The following is a 23,777-nucleotide window of genomic DNA, read 5'->3' as shown; positions in this document are numbered from 1 at the left end:
GCAGGGAAATCAAGGACGAGAGTCACATAGGGCCACAGTGAAAAATGATCGAAATGAGACCAGGAATGTTAAAAGGACGAGCCCAAAAGATTTGTGTCGTAATGCACAAAGCATTCGCTATAAAGTGGGTGAATTAATCACACAAATAGATGTAAATATGTATGGTATAGTAGGGATTACGGAGACATGCCTGCAGGATGACTAGGGATAGGAGTTGAATATCCAGGGGTATTTGGTACTTAAGAAGGACAGACAAAAAGGGAAAGAAGGTGGGATTGCTGGTTAAACTATATTGAGGAAGGATATTAGTTCTGACAATGTGGAACCTGACTAGGTGGAGTTACGAATCCCAAAGGGGTAAAACACATGAGTGGGGGTTGTATATTGACCCCAAACTGTGGTGGTGATGTTGAGATTTGAACATCCTCTCTGCCCCTAACCTCTCCAAGCTGTTCTGAGGATGTTGTTGAGATGTTTCCAATGTTCACTCAATAAGGTTCATGTTCCTGCTTGGTTTGACCTCTGAACTGTTTATGATCTTGTTCCCACTTCTCTCTGAGCTTCACCAGCTTCTCTCACTCTGAAATTTCACAGATTGTCCAATGCCTTCAGCTCTTTTACAAATTGTATCAGTGCAGCCCTCAGTGGAATAGTGTCTTACAAACTATCCACTTGCCTGTCTTCCAATCTGTTCCACTCACCTCCATCCCTCCCTTTCTCTCCCGTCCTCCCCTCATCTCCCCTCTCCTCCTTAATGCCTCCCCTCCGCTCTCCCTTCCCTCCTCTCTCTACCACTGACGTTCCATCTCCCCTCACTCCCCCCTCTTCTTTTTCTCTCCTCCTGTTGCTCCACCACTACTCCTCCACTCTTCCTGGTTTTACCTTTCTCCTCCTGTTCTCTTTATCTTCTCTCCCTTGCTGTTTCTTTCACCCTCTCTCTGCCTTGCTTTCTGTCTCTCTCCTGGTTCTGCCTCTTTTCTCGGGGACCTGGTTATTGGTTGGTGTCAGTGGGATTCACACTGTTACTGCCCCGGGGATGATCTTGTGAAATCTGATGCCACATTGCCAGGTACAGTTCCTGCTCTGAAGCTCGATCGCCGGTTGCTAAGACGCATTTTGCTGAGGTATCTCTTGGGTCCTCCGAGAGTCTCGACAGCAAGCTAGTGAGAGAAAAGATTCAGGCAAAAACGCTTTCTGACACTCAGAGAGACTGGGAATCAGAGCCAGAGGCTGGAAGTACAACAACACCATGCAACACTGGGCAAAGCAGATCCAACACCTCACAGTCCGGACTAAACTCACAAATGGCCTGGTTAATACACAGGACAGTACGAGTACGAGGGAGCAGCCAGCCGACGCTGAGACTCAGAGGTGAGTCAGTCGTCAGATTGATAGAGCAATAGATTTACCACATATTAAGTTGATCTTTCTCTACACCCGAGCTGTGACTGTAACACTGCATTCCACACTCTCTCTTTTCCTTCTCTATGAACGGTATGCTTTGTCTGTATTGTGTGCAAGAAACAATACTTTTCACTGTCTGTTAAGACATATGATAATAATAAATCAGGTCAATGGTGATTGTTTAATTGTTGTCAGTTTGCTGCATTCTTTGTGTGTACAGGCCGCAATCCCCTCTGTTTCTCAGCATCACCTCACAGGCACGGGAGCTTCAGGTCAAATTCTCCTGTGGATACAGGGTTGGTGATATGAGCCTCATGAATGAGGCTAACATTTATGGGAAGGACTGAGGGAGTGCCGCACTGTCAGAGGGTCAGTGCTGAGGGAGTGCCGCACTGTCAGAGGGTCAGTGCTGAGGGAGTGCCGCACTGTCAGAGGGTCAGTGCTGAGGGGTGCTGGATGGGGAGTGCAGGAAGAGCATCACAGTTAGCAGCACCTTTTGGATCCGGTGACTGGGTGGCGCTGGGTCAGGGAGCCGCATTTTGCTATTGCATTGCGACTGTTGTCGGACACACAATCGTGGTACGTTTGGGTGTGAGGCGAGTAGCGTGAGTTGCGCCCGCCTCCCTTTACCGAGGCATTTAAGTTGATTTAATGGGCCACACACCCAATGTTCAACCATCCAGAACTGGCAAGAAATTGACATGCTGCATAGAATGTCCGCTTTGGGTGCTCCATCATAGAACATAGAACATTACAGCGCAGTACAGGCCCTTCGGCCCTCGATGTTGCGCCGACCAGTGGAACCAATCTAATGACCCTCTAACCTAAACTATTCCAATGTTATCCATATGCCTATCCACTGACCATTTGAACACCCTTCAAGTTGGCGAGTCCACAACTGCTGCAGGCAGGGCATTCCACGCCCTTACTACCCTCTGAGTAAAGAACCTCCCTCTGACATCCGTCCTATAATTACCACCCCTTAATTTAAAGCTATGTCCCCTTGTGTTAACCATCACCATCCGAGGTAAAAGGCTCTCACTGTCCACCCTATCTAACCCTCTGATCATCTTGTGTGCCTCAATTAGGTCACCTCGTAACCTTCTTCTCTCCAATGAAAATAACCTCAAGTCCCTCAGCCTTTCCTCATAAGACCTTCCCACCATCCAGGCAACATCCTGGTAAACCTCCTCTGCACCCTTTCCAATGCCTCCACATCTTTCTTATAATGCGGCGACCAGAACTGTACGCAATACTCCAAGTGCGGCCGCACCAGAGTTTTGTACAGTTGTAACATGACCTCACGGCTCCAAAATTCAATCCCTCTACCAATAAAAGCTAACACACTGTATGCCTTCTTAACAACCTTATCAACCTGGGTGCCAACTTTCAGGGAGCTATGCACATGTACACCGAGATCTGCTTGTCAACACCACCAGGAGTCCTTCCATTAGCCCTATATTCTGTACTCCTGTTACTCTTACCAGAGTGAGGGGGTGAGGGGATGAGGGAGTGAGGGGGTGAAGGTGAGGGGGTGAGGGTGAGTGGGGGTGAGGTGAGGGTGAGGGGGTGAGAGTGAGAGTGAGGGTGAGGGGGGTGAGGGAGATGAGGGTGAGGGGAGGTGAGGGTGAGGGTGCGAGTGAGGGGGTGAGGGTGAGGGTGGGTGAGGGTGAGGGTGAAGGGGGTGAGGGCGAGGGTGAGGGGGTGAGAGTAAGGGTGAGGGTGGGTGAGGGTGAGGGTGAAGGGGGTGAGGATGAAGGGGAAGAAAAGGGATTCAAACCAACAGTGACTTCACAGTGAAGTCAGGAGTTGAGTGGTCCATGAGGATCGAGTGTGAATATCTAGATTAATTTAGCAATTTTGGGAAAGGTTTGTAAATAACAAGTTTATAGAGAAAGCTGTGAGATTTTATGACCCTTAGTCATCAATCTAATGAAAACAGGAGAGTTAGCATCAGTAATTCAACTTTCAAATCTCCAGTAACTTGTAAATAATCTGGAAAGAAGCCTCAGGTACGGCAGGACAGGTCAATCAGCTGGAATGTGGGGAGTCCCCTCACCGAGACAACTGTGACCAGCTACTGAAACTTGAGTTCTGGGTTAAATGACAGCCACTCGCTGAGTTATTCCCCAGGGCAATGTCCTGACCAATCAGGATAAAGCTGGTTTAAATTTAAAACAATACTTGGCAGTTAACTGTCAGTTACTATCAACTGGTGTGTTCTCCATGGTAATGCTTCAACCAGTCACTTCCCAGCCAATCAGCATTCTCTCTCCATGTCGTAGAGATTGTTGTTTTGCCCGTTATATCGATATTTTTGGGAATGAGTGATAGGTGCTCACTGAAAAGCAATCCTGAATTTAAATTTCCCGACTATGTGGCAGGTTCATTCCTCGTGTCTCTAATTTTCATCTGCATTTTACTATGGTGGTGACATGACCACCTTCTACCGTTCCACTTGGTGATATATCGCACTAACCGGTGTGTATAGTGACTGTATTTCAGGTGATTGTTGTTACTCCCTCACAGAACTGCCTCACGGTGGATCCTGGACCCGATGGGGGATTGGTATTTCCGATGGCTGAGTGTATCCACCATCCCTGTCATGTACAACTGGACCATCCTGGTCAGCAGGTGAGAGTCTCCCACACTGTGCAGCAATAGAGAACACAGGCTGAGGTTAGGCCCCAGCTCCACCATGTCCCTTTGTGGCTACAACTCTTTAGGGTGGAGGTCACGGCCTTGGGAAGGGAGTTTTACACAAATTATTTCAGGATTGAAAGAGTTTAGATACTTGAACATTCAGGCACACGGAGATTCAGGTACACGGAGATTCAGGTACACGGAGATTCAGGTACACGGAGATTCAGGTGCACTCGGAGATTCAGGTACACGGAGATTCAGGTACACGGAGATAGGTACACGGAGATTCAGATACACGGAGATTCAGATACACGGAGATTCAGGTACACGGAGATTCAGGTACACGGAGATTCAGGTACACGGAGATTCAGGTGCACTCGGAGATTCAGGTACACGGAGATTCAGGTACACGGAGATAGGTACACAGAGATTCAGATACACGGAGATTCAGATACACGGAGATTCAGGTACACGGAGATTCAGGTACACGGAGATTCAGGTACACGGAGATTCAGAGACACGGAGATTCAGGTACACGGAGATTCAGGCACACGGAGATTCAGGCACAGGGAGATTCAGGTACACGGAGATTCAGATACACGGAGATTCAGATACACGGAGATTAAGGCACACGGAGATTCAGGCACACGGAAATTCAGGTACACGGAGATTCAGGTACACGGAGATTCAGGCACACGGAGATTCAGGTACACGGAGATTCAGGCACACGGAGATTCAGGCACACGGAGATTCAGGCACACGGAGTTAAGAAGGGCTAAAAGAAGACATGAGAAGACTTTGGCTGATAGGATTAAGGAGAATCCTAAGGCGTTCTATAGGTATGTTAAGAACAGAAGATTGGTTAGGGCAAGATTAGGGCCAGTTAGAGACAGCATTGGGAGGATATGTGTGGAACCGGAAGAGATTGGAGAGGCATTGAACCAATATTTCTCTTCGGTATTCACGCAGGGGGACATAAATGTAGCTGTGGAGAACACTGGGTTACAGGGTTGTAAACTGGACTGTATTGCAGTTGATAGGGAGGATGTGCTAGATATTCTTGAGGGTTTGAAAATAGATAAGTCCCCTGGGCTGGACGGGATTTACCCTAGGATTCTCTGGGAGGCAAGAGAGGAGATTGCAGAGCCTCTGGCTCTGATCTTCAGGTCGTCGTTGGTCACTGGTATAGTGCCAGAAGATTGGAGGTTAGCGAATGTTGTCCCATTGTTTAAGAAGGGGAACAGAGACTTCCCCGGGAATTATAGACCGGTGAGTCTCACTTCTGTTGTGGGCAAGGTTTTAGAAAAAATTATTAGGGATAGGATTTATAGTTATTTGGAGAGTAATGAATTGATTGGAGATAGTCAGCATGGTTTTGTAGCGGGTAGGTCGTGCCTTACTAACCTTATTGAGTTTTTTGAGAAAGTGACCAAAGAGGTGGATGGGGGTAAGTCAGTTGATGTGGTATATATGGACTTTAGTAAGGCGTTTGATAAGGTTCACTATGGTAGGCTTCTGCAGAAAATGCAATGTATGGGATTGAGAGTAATCTAGGAAATTAGATCAGGAATTGGCTAGCAGATAGGAGACAGAGGGTGGTAGTTATGGTAAATATTCATCATGGAGTTCAGTTACGAGTGGTGTGCCTCAGGGATCTGTTTTGGGGCCACTGCTGTTTGTAATTTTTATTAATGATCTGGATGAGGGTATAGTTGGGTGGATTAGTAAATTTGCTGATGACACCAAAGTCGGAGGTGTGGTAGATTGTGAGGAAGGGTGTCATAGTTTGCAGGAAGACTTGGACAGGTTGCAGAGCTGGGCCGAGAGGTGGCGGATGGAGTTTAATGCGGAGAAGTGTGAGGTAATTCACTTTGGTAGGAATAACAGATGTGTTGAGTATAGGGCTAATGGTAGGACTCTGAATAGTGTGGATGAACAGAGGGATCTAGGTGTATGTGTACATAGATCCCTGAAAGCTGGGAATCAAGTAGATAGGGTTGTTAGGAAGGCATACGGTGTCTTGGCGTTTATTGGTAGGGGGATTGAATTTAGGAGCCGCAGCGTCATGTTGCAACTGTACAAAACTCTGGTGCGGCCACACTTGGAGTATTGTGTACAGTTCTGGTCCCCACATTATAGGAAGGATGTGGAGGCTTTGGAGAGGGTGCAGAGGAGGTTTACCAGGATGTTGCCTGGTATGGAGGGAAGGTCCTATGAGGAGAGACTGAGGGATTTGAGGTTGTTTTCGTTAGAAAGAAGGCGGCTAAGAGGGGACCTTATTGAAACATATAAGATGATTAGAGGTTTGGATAGGGTGGACAGTGATAGCCTTTTTCCTCGGATGGAGAAAGCTAGCACGAGGGGGCATAGCTTTAAATTAAGGGGTGGTAGTTATAGGACGGATGTCATGGGTAGGTTCTTTACCCAGAGGGTGGTGAGGGATTGGAATGCCCTGCCTGCTGCAGTTGTAAATGCGCCTAGTTTGGGGGCGTTTAAGAGATCCGTGGATAGGTTTATGGATGGTAAGGGTTTGGTTTAGGTTAGAGGGTCATTGTTTTTTAACTGGTCGGCGCAACATCGTGGGCCGAAGGGCCTGTTCTGCATTGTAATGTTCTATGTTCTATGCACACGGAGATTCAGGCACACGGAGATTCAGGTACACGGAGATTCAGGCACACGGAGATTCAGGTACACGGAGATTCAGGTACACGGAGATTCAGATACATGGAGATTCAGGTACACGGAGATTCAGGCACACAGAGATTCAGGCACACGGAGATTCAGATACACGGAGATTCAGATACATGGAGATTCAGGTACACGGAGATTCAGGCACACGGAGATTCAGGTACACGGAGATTCAGGTACACGGAGATTCAGGCACTCGGAGATTCAGGCACACGGAGATTCAGGCACACGGAGATTCAGGTACACGGAGATTCAGGCACACGGAGATTCAGATACACGGAGTTTCAAGTACATGGAGATTCAGATACATGGAGATTCAGGCACACGGAGATTCAGATACACGGAGTTTCAAGTACATGGAGATTCAGATACACGGAGATTCAGGCACACGGGGATTCAGGTACATGGAGATTCAGATACACGGAGTTTCAGGCACACGGGGATTCAGGTACACGGAGATTCAGGCACATGGAGATTCAGATACACGGAGTTTCAAGTACATGGAGATTCAGATACATGGAGATTCAGGCACACGGAGATTCAGGCACACGGAGATTCAGGCACACGGAGATTCAGGCACACGGAGATTCAGATACACGGAGTTTCAAGTACATGGAGATTCAGATACATGGAGATTCAGGCACACGGAGATTCAGGTACACGGAGTTTCAAGTACATGGAGATTCAGATACACGGAGATTCAGGCACACGGGGATTCAGGTACATGGAGATTCAGATACACGGAGATTCAGGCACACGGAGATTCAGGTACACGGAGATTCAGGCACACGGAGATTCAGGCACACGGAGTTTCAAGTACATGGAGATTCAGATACACGGAGATTCAGGCACACGGAGATTCAGGTACACGGAGATTCAGATACACGGAGTTTCAGGCACACGGGGATTCAGGTACACGGAGATTCAGGCACACGGAGATTCAGATACACGGAGTTTCAAGTACATGGAGATTCAGATACATGGAGATTCAGGCACACGGGGATTCAGGTACACGGAGATTCAGATACACGGAGATTCAGGCACACGGAGATTCAGGCACACGGAGATTCAGGTACACGGAGATTCAGGTACACGGAGATTCAGGTACACGGAGATTCAGATACACGGAGATTCAGGCACACGGAGATTCAGGCACACGGAGATTCAGGTACACGGAGATTCAGGTACACGGAGATTCAGATACACGGAGATTCAGGCACACGGAGATTCAGGTACACGGAGTCTGGGGAAGCTTTATTGGTTCTTCTCCTGCGAGCAGAGAAGAAGAGAGTTAAAAGGAGTCTTCAAATTGATGCAGGATCGGAGAAACAGCTTCCAGTTGCTAACAAAAGACTCAGATTTAGGATAAATGGCGAGAGGGAGGTAAGTAGGGTTTTTTACAGAGTTGCTGCGATTTGGAATCTGCCGCTTGAAAGAGAAAATAAGAGTTTTGAACAGGAATTGGAAAAGACCTGAAGGTGAACACTTTGCTTTGGGTAGAAGAGGATTGCAGAATCATTGAATAATCATAGTACAGAATAAGGCCATTCAGCCCATCGTGTGTATACCAGCTCCCTACAAGAGAAACTCACCCAGTGATACTCTGCTCTCTTTCTGTAACTCTGCAAGAGTTTTCACTCCAGATAATTATCCAGTTTCCATTTGAAAGCGAACACAGATAAATGTGAGGAGGTTTATTCTGATCGGAGGAATAGGGAGGGTCACTGGTAACTTGGAGAATTTGAGTCTGGGTGGGGCAGAATCTCCATTTCCAAATACACCAATCACTAAACATAGCGTCGCAGGTTAACACCGTAACGAAAAACAAGCCGGACTTGACTTCCACAGGGAGGGATTTGAAAAGTAGGGAGTTGGACTAAACCTGTGTCAACCTTTCATTGGGCCAGATTTCGAGAACTGGGTGAGGTTCTACTAACCAGATGATAAAAAGGAAATCGAGGCACTTATGGAGGGTGCAGAGAAGATTTACAAGGACAGCACCAGGTATAAACATCAGGAAAGGGTGGATAGACTGGGTCCCTTTATATTCAAATAAAGAGGAGTGGCCCGGGTGGAAGGATTTAAAATTCTGAAAGGTTTGGATGAAGAGAGAAAGTTTCCCCTTGTGAAGTAGGGGCCATCATTGTGAAATAATCACAGGGAAATCCAATCGAGAATTCAGGACAAGTTCTTTACTCAGAATGGTAAGAATAAGTATCAGTGCTGTTCAGGGAAAAGGGAACAGGGCAGAACCCTGAGAGTATTGATAGGCAGAGGGATCTGGGTGTACAGGTACACAGGTCACTGAAAGTGGCAATGCAGATGGAGAAGGTAGTCAAGAAGGCATACGGCATGCTTGCCTTCATCAGCCGGGGGACTGAGTTTAAAAATTGGAAAGTCATGTTGACGCTTTGTAGAACCTTAGTGAGGCCACACTTGGAATATAGTGTTCAATTCTGGTCACCACACTACCAGAAGGATGTGGAGGCTTTGGAGACGGTACAGAAAAGATTTACCAGGATGTTGCCTGGTATGGAGGACATTAGCTATGAGGAATGTTGGACCCTTGGAGGATGAGAGGGGGGACTTAGTGGTGGGGGATGAGGAAATGGCTGAGGCCTTGAATAACTTTTTTGTTTCAGTCTTCACGGAGGAGGACGTGAATAATTTGCCGGGTGTTAACGATGGAAAGATGGTAGGAGTGGAGGGCCTGAATGAGATCATTGTTACTAGAGAGGCGGTGCTCGCCAGACTGGAGGGACTGATTGTGGACAAGTCCCCAGGACCGGATGGAATGCATCCAAGGGTTCTGAAGGAAATGGCGGAGGTGATAGTGGATGCCTTAGTGATAATTTTCCAAACTTCGTTGGATTCCGGGGAAGTGCCGGAAGATTGGAAAATGGCTAATGTTACGCCGCTGTTTGAAAAGGATAGCAGGCAAAAGGCAGGGAATTATAGGCCGGTTAGTTTAACGTCTGTTGTAGGAAAAATGCTTGAATCTGTCATCAAAGAGGAAATAGCGAGGCATCTTGAGAAGAATTGTTTGATAGAGCAGACGCAGCACGGATTCGTTAAGGGGAAGTCGTGTCTGACGAATTTATTGGAATTCTATGAGGATGTGTCTAGTGCGGTGGATAGAGGGGAACCGGTGGATGTGGTGTTTCTTGATTTTCAGAAGGCGTTTGATAAGGTGCCGCACAAAAGGTTGTTACAGAAGGTCAGGGGGCATGGAATTGAGGGTAGGGTGTTGGCGTGGATAGGGGATTGGCTGTCAAACAGGAGGCAGAGAGTGGGGGTCAATGGGTGCTATTCGGACTGGTGGTTGGTGACTAGTGGAGTGCCCCAGGGATCAGTGCTGGGGCCTCAGCTTTTTACCATTTATATAGATGATCTGGAGGAGGGAGCCGAGTGTAAGGTGTCGAAATTTGCTGATGACACCAAGATAAGTGGAACAGCAAATTATGCGGAGGGTGTGGAAAGTCTGCAGAGGGATCTAGATAGGCTAAGCGAATGGGCGAGGACCTGGCAGATGGAATACAATGTTAGCAAGTGTGAGGTTATCCACTTTGGTAGGAATAATAGTAGGAAGGACTACTACTTACAGGGCGAAAAGCTGCAGCATGCTACGGTGCAGAGGGACCTGGGGGTCCTTGTGTATGAGTCATAAAAACCCAGCCTACAGGTGCAGCAGGTGGTCAGGAAGGCGAATGGGATGCTGGCCTTCATAGCGAGGGGGATTGAATATAAAAGTAGGGAGGTCTTGCTGCAACTGTACAGGGCACTGGTGAGGCCGCAGCTGGAGTACTGTGCGCAGTTTTGGTCACCGCACTTGCGCAAGGATATTTTGGCCTTGGAGGGAGTGCAGAGGAGGTTCACTAGGCTGAGGGGGTTGAGCTATGAAGAGAGGCTGAATAGACTGGGCTTGTACTCATTAGAGTTTAGAAGAATGAGGGGACATCTCATTGAGACGTATAAGATGATGGAGGGATGGATAGGATAGAGGTGGAGAGGTTCTTCCCGCTCAGAAAGGACAGTAGGACTAGAGGGCACAGCCTCAAGGTAAGCGGGGTGCAGTTTAGAACGGAGTTGAGGAGGAACTTCTTCACTCAAAGGGTGGTGAATCTCTGGAATTCTCTGCCCGTTGAAGTGGTGGAGGCTGCCTCGCTAAATATTTTTAAGATGCGGGTTGATGGGTTTTTGATAAGAGAGGGGATTAAGGGTTATGGGGAGAGGGCGGGAAAGTGGAACTGATCCACTTCAGATCAGCCATGATCTTATTGAATGGCGGGGCAGGCTCGAAGGGCTAGATGGCCTACTCCTGCTCCTATTTCTTATGTTCTTATGAGAGGTTGGAGAAACTTGGTTTGTTCTCACTGGAGCGACAGAGATTGAGGGGAGACCTGATAGAAGTCTACAAGATTATGAGGGGCAAGGACAGAGTGGATAGTCAGAAACTTTTTCCCAGGGTGGAAGAGTCAATTACTCGGGGGCACAGGTTTAAGGTGTGAGGGGCAAGGTTTAAAGGAGATGTACGAGGCAGATTTTTTACACAGAGGGTGGTGGGTGCCTGGAACTCGCTGGTGGGGGAGGGAGTGGAAGCGGATACGGTAGTGATTTTTAAGGGGCGTTGTGACAAATCCATGAATAGGATGGGAATAGAGGGATATGGTCCCCGGAAGGGTAGGGGGTTTTAGTTCAGTCGGGCAGCATGGTCAGTGCAGACTTGGAGGGGCCGAAGGGCCTGTTCCTGTGGTGGAATTTTCTTCGTTCTTTGATGATAGATTTAGATAAGGAGGGAGGAGGCTTGAGCAGAGCGTAATCACAGCATCAACTCATTGGGCCGAATGGCCTGTTTGTGTGCTGTATATCCTTTTCAGCCAGAGAGTGGGGAATCTGTGGAACTCTTTGTCGCAGAAGGGTGTGGAGGTCGGGTCGTTGAGTGTCTTTAAGACAGAGATAGATAGGTTCCTGATTAATAAGGGGATCAGGGGTTACGGGGAAAGGCAGGAGAATGGGGGGGATGAGGAAAATATCAGCCATGATTGAATGGCAGAGCAGACTCGATGGGCCGAGTGGCCTCATTCTGTTCCTGTGCCCAAGTGATTATTAATTTTGTTCCAAATTATTTCAAGAAGCTTCTCCACTTCCAAGTTTAAATGGCCTGTAGTACATAGATTCCCTGCAGTTCAGGAGGAGGCCATTCAGCCCATCAAATCTGCACTGATAACAATCCCACCCAGGCCCTATCCCCCTAACCCCAAGGATTTTACCCCCTAAACCCCCGACATTAAGGGGCAATCTAGCACGGCCAATCAACCTAAACCACCTTTCGGACTGTGGGAGGAAACCGGAGCACCCAGAGGAAGCCCACGCAGACAAGGGGAGAATGTGCAGACTCCGCACAGAGAGCCTGAAATTGAACCCAGGTCCCTGGCGCTGTGAGACAGCAGTGCTCATCACTGTTCCGGTTGTTCCCTGTACACCCCTTTTTAAACAAGGGTATGGTAAATCTCCAGCCCTCTGGCATTCCCCCTGTGTCTAAGGGAGACTGGACAATGATAGCCAGCGTCGCTGCAATTTCCACTCTCACTTGCTGCAGTGTTCTCGGGTGCAGCTCATCCACTCCTGGCACCTTATCAACTTTCAATCCAGACAGCATTTCCAAACCTCCCCCTTATCAACTTTTAACCTGTCCAATGTCTCAGCCACCGTCCCTTTCACTGGGATTTTGGTGAAATTATTTCCTTTGTTCCTTGTTGGGAGTCTCGCAGTTTGGGGATGACGTCTACTTATTGGCAGGTTTGTGCCAGGGCTCCTCATTGCTCTCTCCACTCACATCGTCTGCACCTTTAAGACTTGATTAGCTGTAAAGACTCGAATTCTAATCAGTATTCTATAAACTGAGTGTGTGCCTTTATATGCCCTGTTTGTGATCAGAACTCCCCACTCACCTAACGAAGGGGCAGACCCCGAAAGCTAGTGGGTTTACTATCAAATAAACTTGTTGGGCTTTAACCTGGTGTTGTCAGACTTCTTACTGTGTCTGACCCACAGGCCTTTGGGAAGAGGGGGCTGGGTGCCCCAGGCGGTAACGGGGTCCCGAGAGGAGGGTTTGCTTCTTTCCTTCTCAGCCTCGGGTGTGGGGAATCAAAGTGTGAGGCACCTTGATGGACAAGTGACTCAGAATTCCAGTGATTCAGAACAAACTCTTCCCAGGAATTCCTTGGTGCAAAATATTCATTAGAACTCCTCAAGATTTCACTCTGTCCATTTGTAAATCTCCTTCTTGGTTTTCCACAAAACCTTTTACTCCTTTTGGTTATTTTATTTGTCAGGTGCAGTTTTACTGATCTTCAGTACAATTACCTGTTGCTCTGGTTTACACTCGATTACCTCTCGGATCTCACCCATCTGCTCAATTTGCTGGTTCGGTTCAACACAGGTGAGTGAGTGCACAGGTACAGTTCAAACTGTAACACCTCAGGGAGCTGGGACCACGGGGAATGGTGGGGGTGGGGGTGGGGGAAAGGGGGAGGAAGAGGGGGGAGGGGGCAGGGGGAGGAGGAGGGCGGAGGGGAAAGAGGGAAGGGGAGAGGGAGGGGGGTGTGAGTGGATTAAATATCGATTCCAACTCCTGACAATCTGCTTCCTTCCTTCAATAACAACCTGTATTATGTCACACGTTAACGCTGTAACTCACAGGAGCATCAGATAACAACTGACATCAGGCCAGACAGAGAGAGAGAGAGATACGTCACCCCTGGAAACTAATAAACTTGGTCAAAGAGGGAGATTTTCAGTGAGGAAGTGAAGTCAGGAAGAGCTCTGAGAGGAATTTCAGAACTTAGCGCCCAGATAGCTAAAGCCAATCTCTACAATCCCAATTGGTGTCAATATTGCACAGGAAGATCCCAGAACGGAACCCTGTCTCAAAAGAATGTAACTTTTTTTTAGAGAATATGGAAGAACAGAGCCACAGTCCAGCCAATTAGCTTTTAACAACAAAAAAAGCATTTATTAAACATGAAAAGTTAGACTATAATACAATGCTCCTTCATTCTGACTTATCTCCATGTGCGTATGTTGAGTTTAAAGGTAACACTGGCTATAAATATATCTTATGCTATAAGATTCTCAGTAAACACTCAGCCCCTGTAAACCCACAGGCTAACTGTGACCAACACACCCCATTCTGAAACCAGCACGGAAACCTGTGTCACCCAATTGAACTTTAATGGATTTCTCTGCAAATTTACCACAAATAATTGTCATGTAAATGTTTCCAAACTTCACTCTCAAAAAAGCCACATCTTTGAATCTTCTTTCAAACAATACCTTCCCTCAACTATTTTCAGCAAGGATCCACCTCCAGGATTTCCAACTCTCCTTTGTCTTGGATTACCAGGTGCATTCAAGCTTCCTCACAATCTCTCAGATACTCATTCCCATTGACTGCTGATGCTTCAAAGGCTGGAATGAAGAAACCAACCTAACAATTGCTTCAGATCCCTGGACTTCTCTCACCGATTTCACCTAGTCTGACTTTTCCAGTTCCATCTATAATTCCAGTGACAGCACCCTGCTCAAATTCTAGCTCCTGTTTTCCTTTTTACTTCAATATCCCGGGAAAATTCTCTTTACTGTCTAGTTGTTGGATGAACTATCGGTTCTGGGATTTGTTCTCTTGCCATAGCTGAGGGATCTGTTCTCTCTCTAGAGTGAATGTTGGACTCTTAGAGGATAAGAGGGGGGATTTAGTGGTGGGAGATGAGGAAATGGCTGAGGCCTTAAGTAAGTTTTTTGCCTCGGTCTTCACGGAGGAGAACATAAGAACATAAGAAATAGGAACAGGAGTAGGCCATCTAGCCCTTCGAGCCTGCCCTGCCATTCAATAAGATCATGGCTGATCTGTCACTGCTCAGTTCCACTTTCCTGCCCTCTCCCCATAACCCTTAATCCCCTCTCTTATCAAAAACCCATCAACCCGCGTCTTAAAAATATTTAGCGAGGCAGCCTCCACCACTTCAACGGGCAGAGAATTCCAGAGATTCACCACCCTTTGAGTGAAGAAGTTCCTCCTCAACTCCGTTCGAAACCGCCCCCCCTTTATCTTGAGGCTGTGCCCCCTAGTCCTACTGTCTTTTTTGAGCGGGAAGAGTCTCTCCACCTCTATCCTATCCATCCCATTCATCATCTTATACGTCTCAATGAGATCTCCCCTCATTCTTCTAAACTCTAACGAGTACAAGCCTAGTTTATTCAGCCTCTCCTCATAGCTCAACCCCCTCAACTCCGGTATCAGCCTAGTAAACCTCCTCTGCACTCCCTCCAAGGCCAAAATATCCTTGCGTAATATAATATAAAATATCCTTTGATCGCGTATACGGCGATCAAAACTGCACACAGTACTCCAGCTGTGGCCTCACCAGTGCCCTATACAGCCGCAGCAAGACCTCCCTACTTTTATATTCAATCCCCCTAGCTATGAAGGCCAGCATCCCATTCGCAGGGATGGATAGGGTAGAGGTAGAGAGATTCTTCCCGCTTAGAAAGGTCAGCAGGACTAGGGGGCACAGCCTCAAGATAAAGGAGGGTGCAGTTTAGATCAGAGTTGAGGAGGAACTTCTTCACTCAAAGGGTGGTGAATCTCTGGAATTCTCTGCCTATTGAAGTGGTGGAGGCTGCCTCGCTAAATATATTTAAGTCACGGGTAGATAGGTTTTTGATAGACAAGGGAGTTAAGGGTTATGGGGAGAAAGCGGGAAAGTGGAACTGATCCACTTCAGATCAGCCATGATCTTATTGAATGGCGGGGCAGGCTCGAAGGGCTAGATGGCCTACTCCTGCTCCTATTTCTTATGTTCTTATGTTCTTAGTTGCTGGTCTCTTTCTGCTTGGGTCCAGTTAAGCTACAAACACAAGTGGTGTGATCTTACCTGCCGTTCACACCATGTTCCCACTGCAGCAAGGTCAGAGAACGTGGTGCTCAGGCAAATCTCCGTTCATTGTGGCGAGCTGGGGAAATCCTGCTGGTGTGAACGGAGGTTAGATTCCAGTCAGGGTCTTTTCGCTCAAGTTGGCCCATGGTTGCTAAGCAACCACTTGTTCTTTCTCCAAGCCCTTGTTTACTTTTCACGTTATAAACTCTCTCTAAGCACAATACAAACTCATTTTAAAATGTAACCAAGCTCCTTGCATTGCAAACATCTTTCTTTAACACGGCATTAACTGAAGTTTGATCCTTTCTTACACTGAACTAATCTCACTTAGAATCAAAGAATCTCTACAGTGCAGAAAGAGGCCATTTCGCCCATTGAACCTTCAACAGAGCATCTTCCCCAGGCCCACCCCAACCCCATAACCCCACACACTTACCCTGCTTATTCCCCTAACCTACATATCCATGGAGATGAAGGGACAATATAGCATAGCAATCCATGCACACCTTTGGACTGTGGGAGAAAACCAGAGCACCTGGAGGAAACCCATGCAGACACGGGGAGAACATGCAGACTCCACATAGATACTGACCGAGGCTGGAATTGAACCCAGGTCCCTGGCAGTGTGAGGCAGCAGTGCTAATCACTGTGCCACCGTGCACATACAGATATAGACAATATCCAATTTCCAATATACAACAATATAAACTGCTTCTGCTTCCTGACATTATGTTGGAGTGACTAAAACTGAATATTCAGGAGACCAGAAGGTGAGGAGCAGAGAGATCTGAGAGGGGGCTGGAGGAGATTGCAGAGATAGGGAGGCCTGATATCATGAAGGAAATTGAAAACAAGAATGAGAATTTTAAAATTACGGTGGTGCTGAACCTGGGTTAAAGTGGGTCAGTGAGTATGGGGGTGAATTTGGTGTGTGTTTGGATAAAGGGGAGCAGAGCTTTGGATTATCTGAAGTTTATTAAAAGAGGGCAATGTGAGGAAGTATTGAGGATGCTGGAAACAGGGTTTTATATTGATGTTCATATGTGGGGACAGGCGGAATGTGGAGAGTCCAATCAGATCTTATCGAATGGCACTGCTGTCTGGAAGGGCTGAGTGGCCTTCTTATGTTCTGTAATTGATGTGTTGTGTGTTTACAGGTGGCAGGGCAGACAGTGTTTAACACTGCTGCCTCACAGCGCCAGGGACCTGGGTTCAATTCCAGCCTCGGGTCACTGTCTGTGCGGAGTTTGCACATTCTCCCCGTGTCTGCGTGGGTTTCCTCCGGGTGCTCTGGTTTCCTCCTACAGTCCAAAGATGTGTGTGTCAGGTGGATTGGCCATGCTAAAATTGCCCCTTTGTATCCTGGGATGTGTGGATTAGAGGGATTAGTGAGGTAAATATTGGGGATTATGTGGATAGGGCCTGGGTGGGATTGTAGTCAGTGCAGACCCGATGGGCTGAATGGCCTCCTTCTGCAATCTGGAGATTCTGTGATGATTTCTATGGGGATAGGTGGGACGTGGAGAGTCCAATCAGAACTTATTGAATGGCACTGCTGTCTGGAAGGACAGAATGGCCTGTGGGTGTTGATATGTTGTGTGTTTGGGACATATCTTTGCTCAGTGTGGGAGTAAGTCTGCGATTTCTCTCTCCCAGGTTTTCTGGACCAGGGTTTGCTGGTTACTGACCGTTGGAAAATTGCAGCAGTGTACGCTCGGAGTCACTGTTTCAAGCTTGATTTGATTTCTCTCGTCCCCACCGATTTCCTGTATCTGCATTTCGGTGTCCACACTCCAGCTGCCAGACTCAACAGACTCCTCCAGGTACAGACTCTCTCCGAGTTCCTCCAACGGTTAGAGACACGGGCTTCTTACCCCAATATATTCCGGGTCATCCGCATCCTAGTATTCATGGTGCTGAGTATCCATTGGAACGCCTGTGCTTACTTCATCCTGTCCAGGAACATTGGATTTGGCCGGGACGCTTGGGTGTACCCCAATATCTCGGACCCTGATAATGCCCGCTTGAGCCACCAGTATCTCTACAGCTTCTACATTTCCACCTTGATCCTCAGCACCATCGGAAACACCCCAATCCCTGTGCGAGAGGAGGAATACCTGTTTGTGATGGTAGATTTGCTCATCGCTGTACTGGTGTTTGCGAGTGTTGTGGGGAATATGGAATCCATCGTATCGAACCTGGAAAAGTCAGCCCGCGGTGCCTTCCCGAACCACCAGCTGATAAGTGACTATCTACGGACTCAGCGTGTGGATCAGAAACTGCAGGAACGAGTGGTCAAGTGGTCACAGCACCTGCGTCTCTATAAGAAGGTGACCAACGAGAAGGAGATTCTGCAGAAGCTCCCGGACAGGCTTCGAATGGAGGTGGCGGTCAGTGTCCATCTCCAGACCCTCAGGAAAGTCCAACTCTTCCAATCCTGTGAGCTTGGCATGTTGCAGCAGCTGGTATTAAAACTGCAGCCTCAGGTTTACAGCCCTGGTGATTATGTGTGCCGTAAGGGTGATGTGGGCAGAGAGATGTACATTGTACAGGATGGCCGTCTCGCAGTGGTTGCTGATGATGGGGTGACTCAGTTGGCCGTCCTTGGGGTTGGGAACTATTTTGGAGAAATCAGCATTCTCAACATTGCAGGTATAACACTCTGCAGATCCGCACTGTTTAACTCAGACCCCCCGCACCTCCCACCTTCCCAGGTCACAACAACTTCCCAGGTTCAAACCTACTCCAGAGATTGAGTATCGGGGGAAATACAGAGAGAGACACACAGCCCGTTGTGACTCAGTCTCCCTCTCTATTTCAATAACAGTTACATTCACCACTTCCCAATTTAATGGAATCCTTCCCCAGCACTGGATAATTTGGAAGATCAGAAGCAATGCATCAACTATTTCCTTTCAGACTCGGGTGAAACCATCCAGACCGGGGAACTTGTCAGTCCGAAACTCCAACAATGTGCTCAGAACCACTTCCCTGGTGACTGGAATTCTCCTGAGTCCCTCCCTACATTCCCTTCCCTGATTCACAGTTATTTCTGGGACGTATCCTCTGTGGTGGAGGCTGACGTAACAAACCTGCTCAATCCATCTGCCATCTTCATGCTTTCCATCATCAGAAGGAGGCCATTTGGCCCATCAGGTCTGCACTGACCACGATCCCACCCAGCCCCCATCCCTCTAGCCCCACATATTTACCCTAGCGAGACCCCCTGTCACTAAGCGATAATTTAGCACGGCCAATCAGCGTAACCAGCATGTCTTTCAGACTGTGGGCGTAGACACGGGGAGAATGTGCAGTCTCCACATAGACAGCGACCCAAGGCCGGAATTGAACCCGGGCCCCTGGTGCTGTGAGACAGCAATGCTAACCGCTGTGCCACCGTGTCACATCGATTCTCCACACTCACTCCCGATAGAACCAACACTCACTTTGTGAACTACTTCTGTATTTAAGTATTTATAGAAACTTTTGCTTCTGTCTTTACATTTCTGGTTTGCTTTCTCTTATATTCTAATGTTTCCATCTGATTAATCCATTGCAGGTAATAAGGAAGGTAAACAGAATCTTGGCATCTATTGTTAAAGGAATAGAATATAAAAGTAGTGAAGTGTTGCTGCTCCTGTACAAAACATCAGTGAGACTGCACTTAGAATATTGTAGACAGTTTCAGTCTCCTTACTTGAGGAGGGATGGAGTTGCATTGGAGGCAGTTCAGAGGAGATTCACTCGATTGAGACCAGAGATGAGGGGTTTGTTTTATGAAGAGAGATTGGGCAGTTTAGGCCGATACTCCCTGGAGTTTAAGAATGGGAGGAGATCTAATTGAGGTGTACAAGATGATAACGGAGACGGACAAAGCAGACGTGGAGAGGATGTTTCCTCATGTGGGGGCAATCTGGGACAAGAGGTCATAGTTTTAGGATAAGGGGTGACAGATTTAAAACAGAGATGAAGAGAAGTTACTTCTCTCAAAGGGTGGAATTCACTGCCCCAGAGCGCGGTGGATGCCGGGATTGGAGTAAATTGAAGGAAGAAGTGGATAGTTTTTTAATTAGAAATGGGGTCGGAGGGCGATGGTGAACGGGCAGGAAAGTGGAGTTGAGGCTGAGATGAGATCGGCGATGATCGTATTGAATGATGTGGAGATGCCGGTGTTGGATTGGGGGAAACACAGTGAGAAGTCTCACAACACCAGGTTAAAGTCCAGCAGGTTTATTTGGTAGTGCGAGCTACTGGTTTTGGGGCGAGCGGTCTGAAAATTAGTGGCTTGTGCTAACAAATAAACCTGTTGAACTTTAACCTGGCGTTGAGAGACTTGTTACTGTTCATACTGAACAGCAGAGCGGGCTGGAGGGGCTGAATGGCCTCCGACTGCTCCGAGTTCTTATTTTCATACATTCATGTTTTTATATATTCTATATTCCGTCCAACATTCCACTCCTCTTTGTGAATGATATGCTTTATCTTCAGGTGTGAAACTATTTTTATTTTTTTTAACCATGGGAGGTGAGTCCTCCCTTTGGAATGTTTTTTTCTCACTGGAATGTTTCTATTCTGTGATTTCTGAAATATCCCTTTAAATGTCGGTCACTGCATCTCTGCTGATATTTCCCTTTTTGTAATTTATCAGTTCACTTCAGCTCTGCTTTCACCGTCATGTTATTGCTGTATTTATGTTTGAGATACTAGTCGTGGACCCACTCTTCACTCCCTGAAACTGAATATAAAATTCACTCCCATTCTGATCGTTGCCTCCCACCAGTGAAGGACAGCATTTCCAATTCAAACAGGCGATTTCAATTAAATGCTGCAAACAGAATTAGATTTCCAGAAAGAGATTGAGAATTTCTCACTCACCAAACACTCAGCGCTCTCCAGATCTCAGAGAGTAAACTTCTCAAAAGGCAGTGGGAGCCAAGTCTGAATATTTTGAAGGCAGAGCGAGATAGATTCCTGATTCACGATGGGGTGAAAGGTTATCGTGGGTGAAAGGTTATCGGGGGGATAGCAGGAATGTGGGTTTGAAGTCAGATTAATCATTGTATTGAGTGGGGGAGTAGGCTCGAGGGGCCGAGTGGCCTCCTCCTGCTCCTAATGTGTACCTTAGTAAGGTTGTTGCCAGAGCGATCTCTGTCACCAGCTGATCCAATTGGCCACACACTCTCCTGCAATTTTACTCCAATTCAAATATTTATCTCCCATTGGAAAGCAGTCACCATTCCAGGCAGTGTATTCAAGATTCAAATCACCAACTGATCATTTTCCCAAGTGTTTGGTCAATTAACTCAAATCCCAAGACTGTAGTAACTGACACTCCCCCACCTGCCCCCCGCCCGCATCCGCTCCCCCCTCACCGACCCCCAAAACCTCATCACAGCTTCCACACAATCAATCCCAGTGTACACTGGGGGTCAGAGCTGAGGGAGTGTCGCACTGTCAGAGGGTCAGTGCTGAGGGAGTGCCGCACTGTCAGAGGGTCAGTGCTGAGGGAGTGCCGCACTGTCAGAGGGTCAGTGCTGAGGGAGTGTCGCACTGTCAGAGGGTCAGTACTGAGGGGGTGCCGCACTGTCAGAGGGTCAGTGCTGAGGGGGTGCCGCACTGTCAGAGGGTCAGTGCTGAGGGAGCGCCGCACTGTCAGAGGGTCAGTGCTGAGGGAGCGCCGCACTGTCAGAGGGTCAGTGCTGAGGGAGCGCCGCACTGTCAGAGGGTCAGTGCTGAGGGGGTGCCGCACTGTCAGAGGGTCAGTGCTGAGGGGGTGCCGCACTGTCAGAGGGTCAGTGCTGAGGGAGCGCCGCACTGTCAGAGGGTCAGTGCTGAGGGGGTGCCGCACTGTCAGAGGGTCAGTGCTGAGGGGGTGCCGCACTGTCAGAGGGTCAGTGCTGAGGGGGTGCCGCACTGTCAGAGGGTCAGTGCTGAGGGAGCGCCGCACTGTCAGAGGGTCAGTGCTGAGGGGGTGCCGCACTGTCAGAGGGTCAGTGCTGAGGGAGCGCCGCACTGTCAGAGGGTCAGTCGTTGAAGTTATTTGAATCTTGGCAAGTGTGTCCTTTGCTGATTTGATAATTTGTCTCCTTTTGCTCTGAAGGCAGTAAATGTGGAAACCGGAGGACGGCGAATATTCGGAGTATTGGATACTCCGATCTCTTTGCTCTGGGAAAGGACGATCTGTCCGAGGTACTGATGGAGTTTCCGGAGGCGCAGAGTGTGCTCGAGGGGAAGGGCCGCCAGATGTTGATGAAGTTGGGAATGTTGGATGAGACTGTAGGAAACCCGGGATTGGAAAATCGTGACCTGATGGGCCAGCTGGAGCGCCTGGAATCGGCCCTTGACTCACTGCAAACCAGATGTGCTCGCCTGGTCGCAGAGATGGAATCCAGTGTCAGAAAGATCAACTTCCGTCTTAACAGTCTGGAAACTGAGTTGAGTGGGTGGCTGGAGTTTGCTGAGGACTCAGAGATTGAGGGGATACGAAGGGTCACAGGTTGACCTAACACTGGACCGAGACCCAGGACCGAACCCCATGGGGCAAAAATCAGAGCCCAGGTCCCAGGTCCAATCCCAGGCCCAGTTTGAGGGACAGACCCCGTCCCATGTGTAATATTTCAGGATTTGGGGCCACAGATTCCTAAACAGGCAGTCAGATTTTATAATTTTAAGACGGTTTATTGAAAATTAAAATTTAGAAGAATGCTTTAAGTAACTCAACAGGACAATGTAATACATCTGCCTAGTGACAACAGAAACCAGCATTTCCCAGTAATGAGATTAGCAGACATCCAGATAGAATCAGGTGGATCACTACCATTAGGAAACAGTTTATGTGGAGTACTGAGATCTGTCAGAGTATACAGATACTCATTTTGAGGGTGACGAAATGTGAGAGGTGCAGATGGCCCAAATACATAAAGGGGAAAATCAGAGAGGAATCAAGATAAAATTGGCAGCAGCTGCGAAAGCAGACAGCTTAGTTTAACATCTCACAGCCGAGAAAGCATCGTGAATTGAACTGGAGAGATCGGATTTACAGCTCAGAGACCATTTTAACATCTAAGGTGTCTTTGAACCAAGATAGTGCAGCAAAGTTCCTTAAGGCAGTTTAAATATCTTCACTGGAGCAGGGAAAGGCATTTTCCACAATCATCTGCCTTGTATTTTGGGGCAACTATAAGATGGATTTGACTTATAGATTTACTTAATTTGGATGTTGTTTGGGAAATGGGAAAGTCTTACAGAGTTCAGGTGTCACTTTGGAACAAGGGGTCATTTCCATATAAATGGTGTGTGTGTTTAGTGATTTATATTTAATTGTCTTTGAGAGTTAGAGTCCAAGTGCTGTGTATTTGTCTCTTCTTTTGTTTAATTAACAGTCTTCAGTAATTGGTACACGCGACTGGGCTGTTTATTCTCACAGGTGGTTTAATGTGACTCCGCATCCATCCCAAAATAAAACCCAGCACCGACACTCACTGCTGTTTCTGGGTGTGACACTTTCACAGGTAATGTCTGTTTCTGAATGGAGGGCTGTGACAAATGGTGTTCCTCAGGGATCAGTGCTGGGACCTTTGCTGTTTGTAATTTATATAAATGATTTAGAGGAAAATATAACTGGGTGGAAAAGTAAGTTTGCAGATGACACAAAGATTGGTGGATTTGCAGATAGTGATGAAGACTAACGCAGGATATAGATTGGTTGGGGACTTGGGCAGAGAGATGGCAGATGGAGTTTAATCTGGAAAATGCATTTTGGAAGGTTTAATACAGATAGGAAATATACAGTAAATGGCAGAACCCTTAAGAGTATTGATAGGCAGAGGGATCTGGGTGTATAGGTACACAGGTCACTGAAAGTGGCAACGCAGGTGGACAAGGTAGTCAAGAAGGCATACGGCACACTTGCCTTCATCAGCCGGGGTATTGAGTTTAAAAATTGGCAAGTCATGTTGCAGCTTTATAGAACCTTAGTTAGGCTACACTTGGAATATAGTGTTCAATTCTGGTCACCACACTACCAGAAGGATGTGGAGGCTTTGGAGAGGGGACAGAAAAGATTTACCAGGATGTTGCCCTGGTATGGAGGGCATTAGCTAT

The 23,777-nt window shown here is 47.6% G+C and overlaps 1 protein-coding gene across 1 annotated transcript; it reads left to right on the top strand.

Moving 5' to 3' along the window:
* The first annotated feature begins 3,934 nt into the window (after nt 1-3,934).
* Nucleotides 3,935-23,020, top strand: LOC145349462 (cyclic nucleotide-gated channel alpha-4-like). Its single transcript, XM_080198009.1, has 4 exons — nt 3,935-4,038; nt 13,071-13,177; nt 17,331-18,326; nt 21,775-23,020. Exons 1-4 carry the CDS (start codon nt 3,962-3,964, stop codon nt 22,173-22,175), a joined length of 1,581 nt encoding a protein of 526 aa, XP_080054135.1. The 5' UTR covers nt 3,935-3,961; the 3' UTR covers nt 22,176-23,020.
* The last annotated feature ends 757 nt before the right edge of the window (nt 23,021-23,777 follow it).

This window comes from Carcharhinus amblyrhynchos, chromosome 10 (genome assembly GCF_965287045.1).
Source record: "Carcharhinus amblyrhynchos chromosome 10, sCarAmb.v2.hapA, whole genome shotgun sequence".
Lineage (NCBI taxonomy): Eukaryota > Metazoa > Chordata > Chondrichthyes > Carcharhiniformes > Carcharhinidae > Carcharhinus > Carcharhinus amblyrhynchos.
This window is presented reverse-complemented; position numbering and strand designations above follow the sequence as displayed.

What these genes read in the sequence shown, in the direction of transcription:
- LOC145349462 (XM_080198009.1), top strand. Translation starts at nt 3,962, where the DNA reads ATGGGGGATTGGTATTTCCGATGGCTGAGTGTATCCACCATCCCTGTC. An exon ending in GCTGGTTCGGTTCAACACAG is followed by an intron (nt 13,178 to 17,330) that starts GTGAGTGAGTGC and finishes TCTCTCTCCCAG; the next exon opens with GTTTTCTGGACCAGGGTTTG. An exon ending in CAGCATTCTCAACATTGCAG is followed by an intron (nt 18,327 to 21,774) that starts GTATAACACTCT and finishes TTTGCTCTGAAG; the next exon opens with GCAGTAAATGTGGAAACCGG.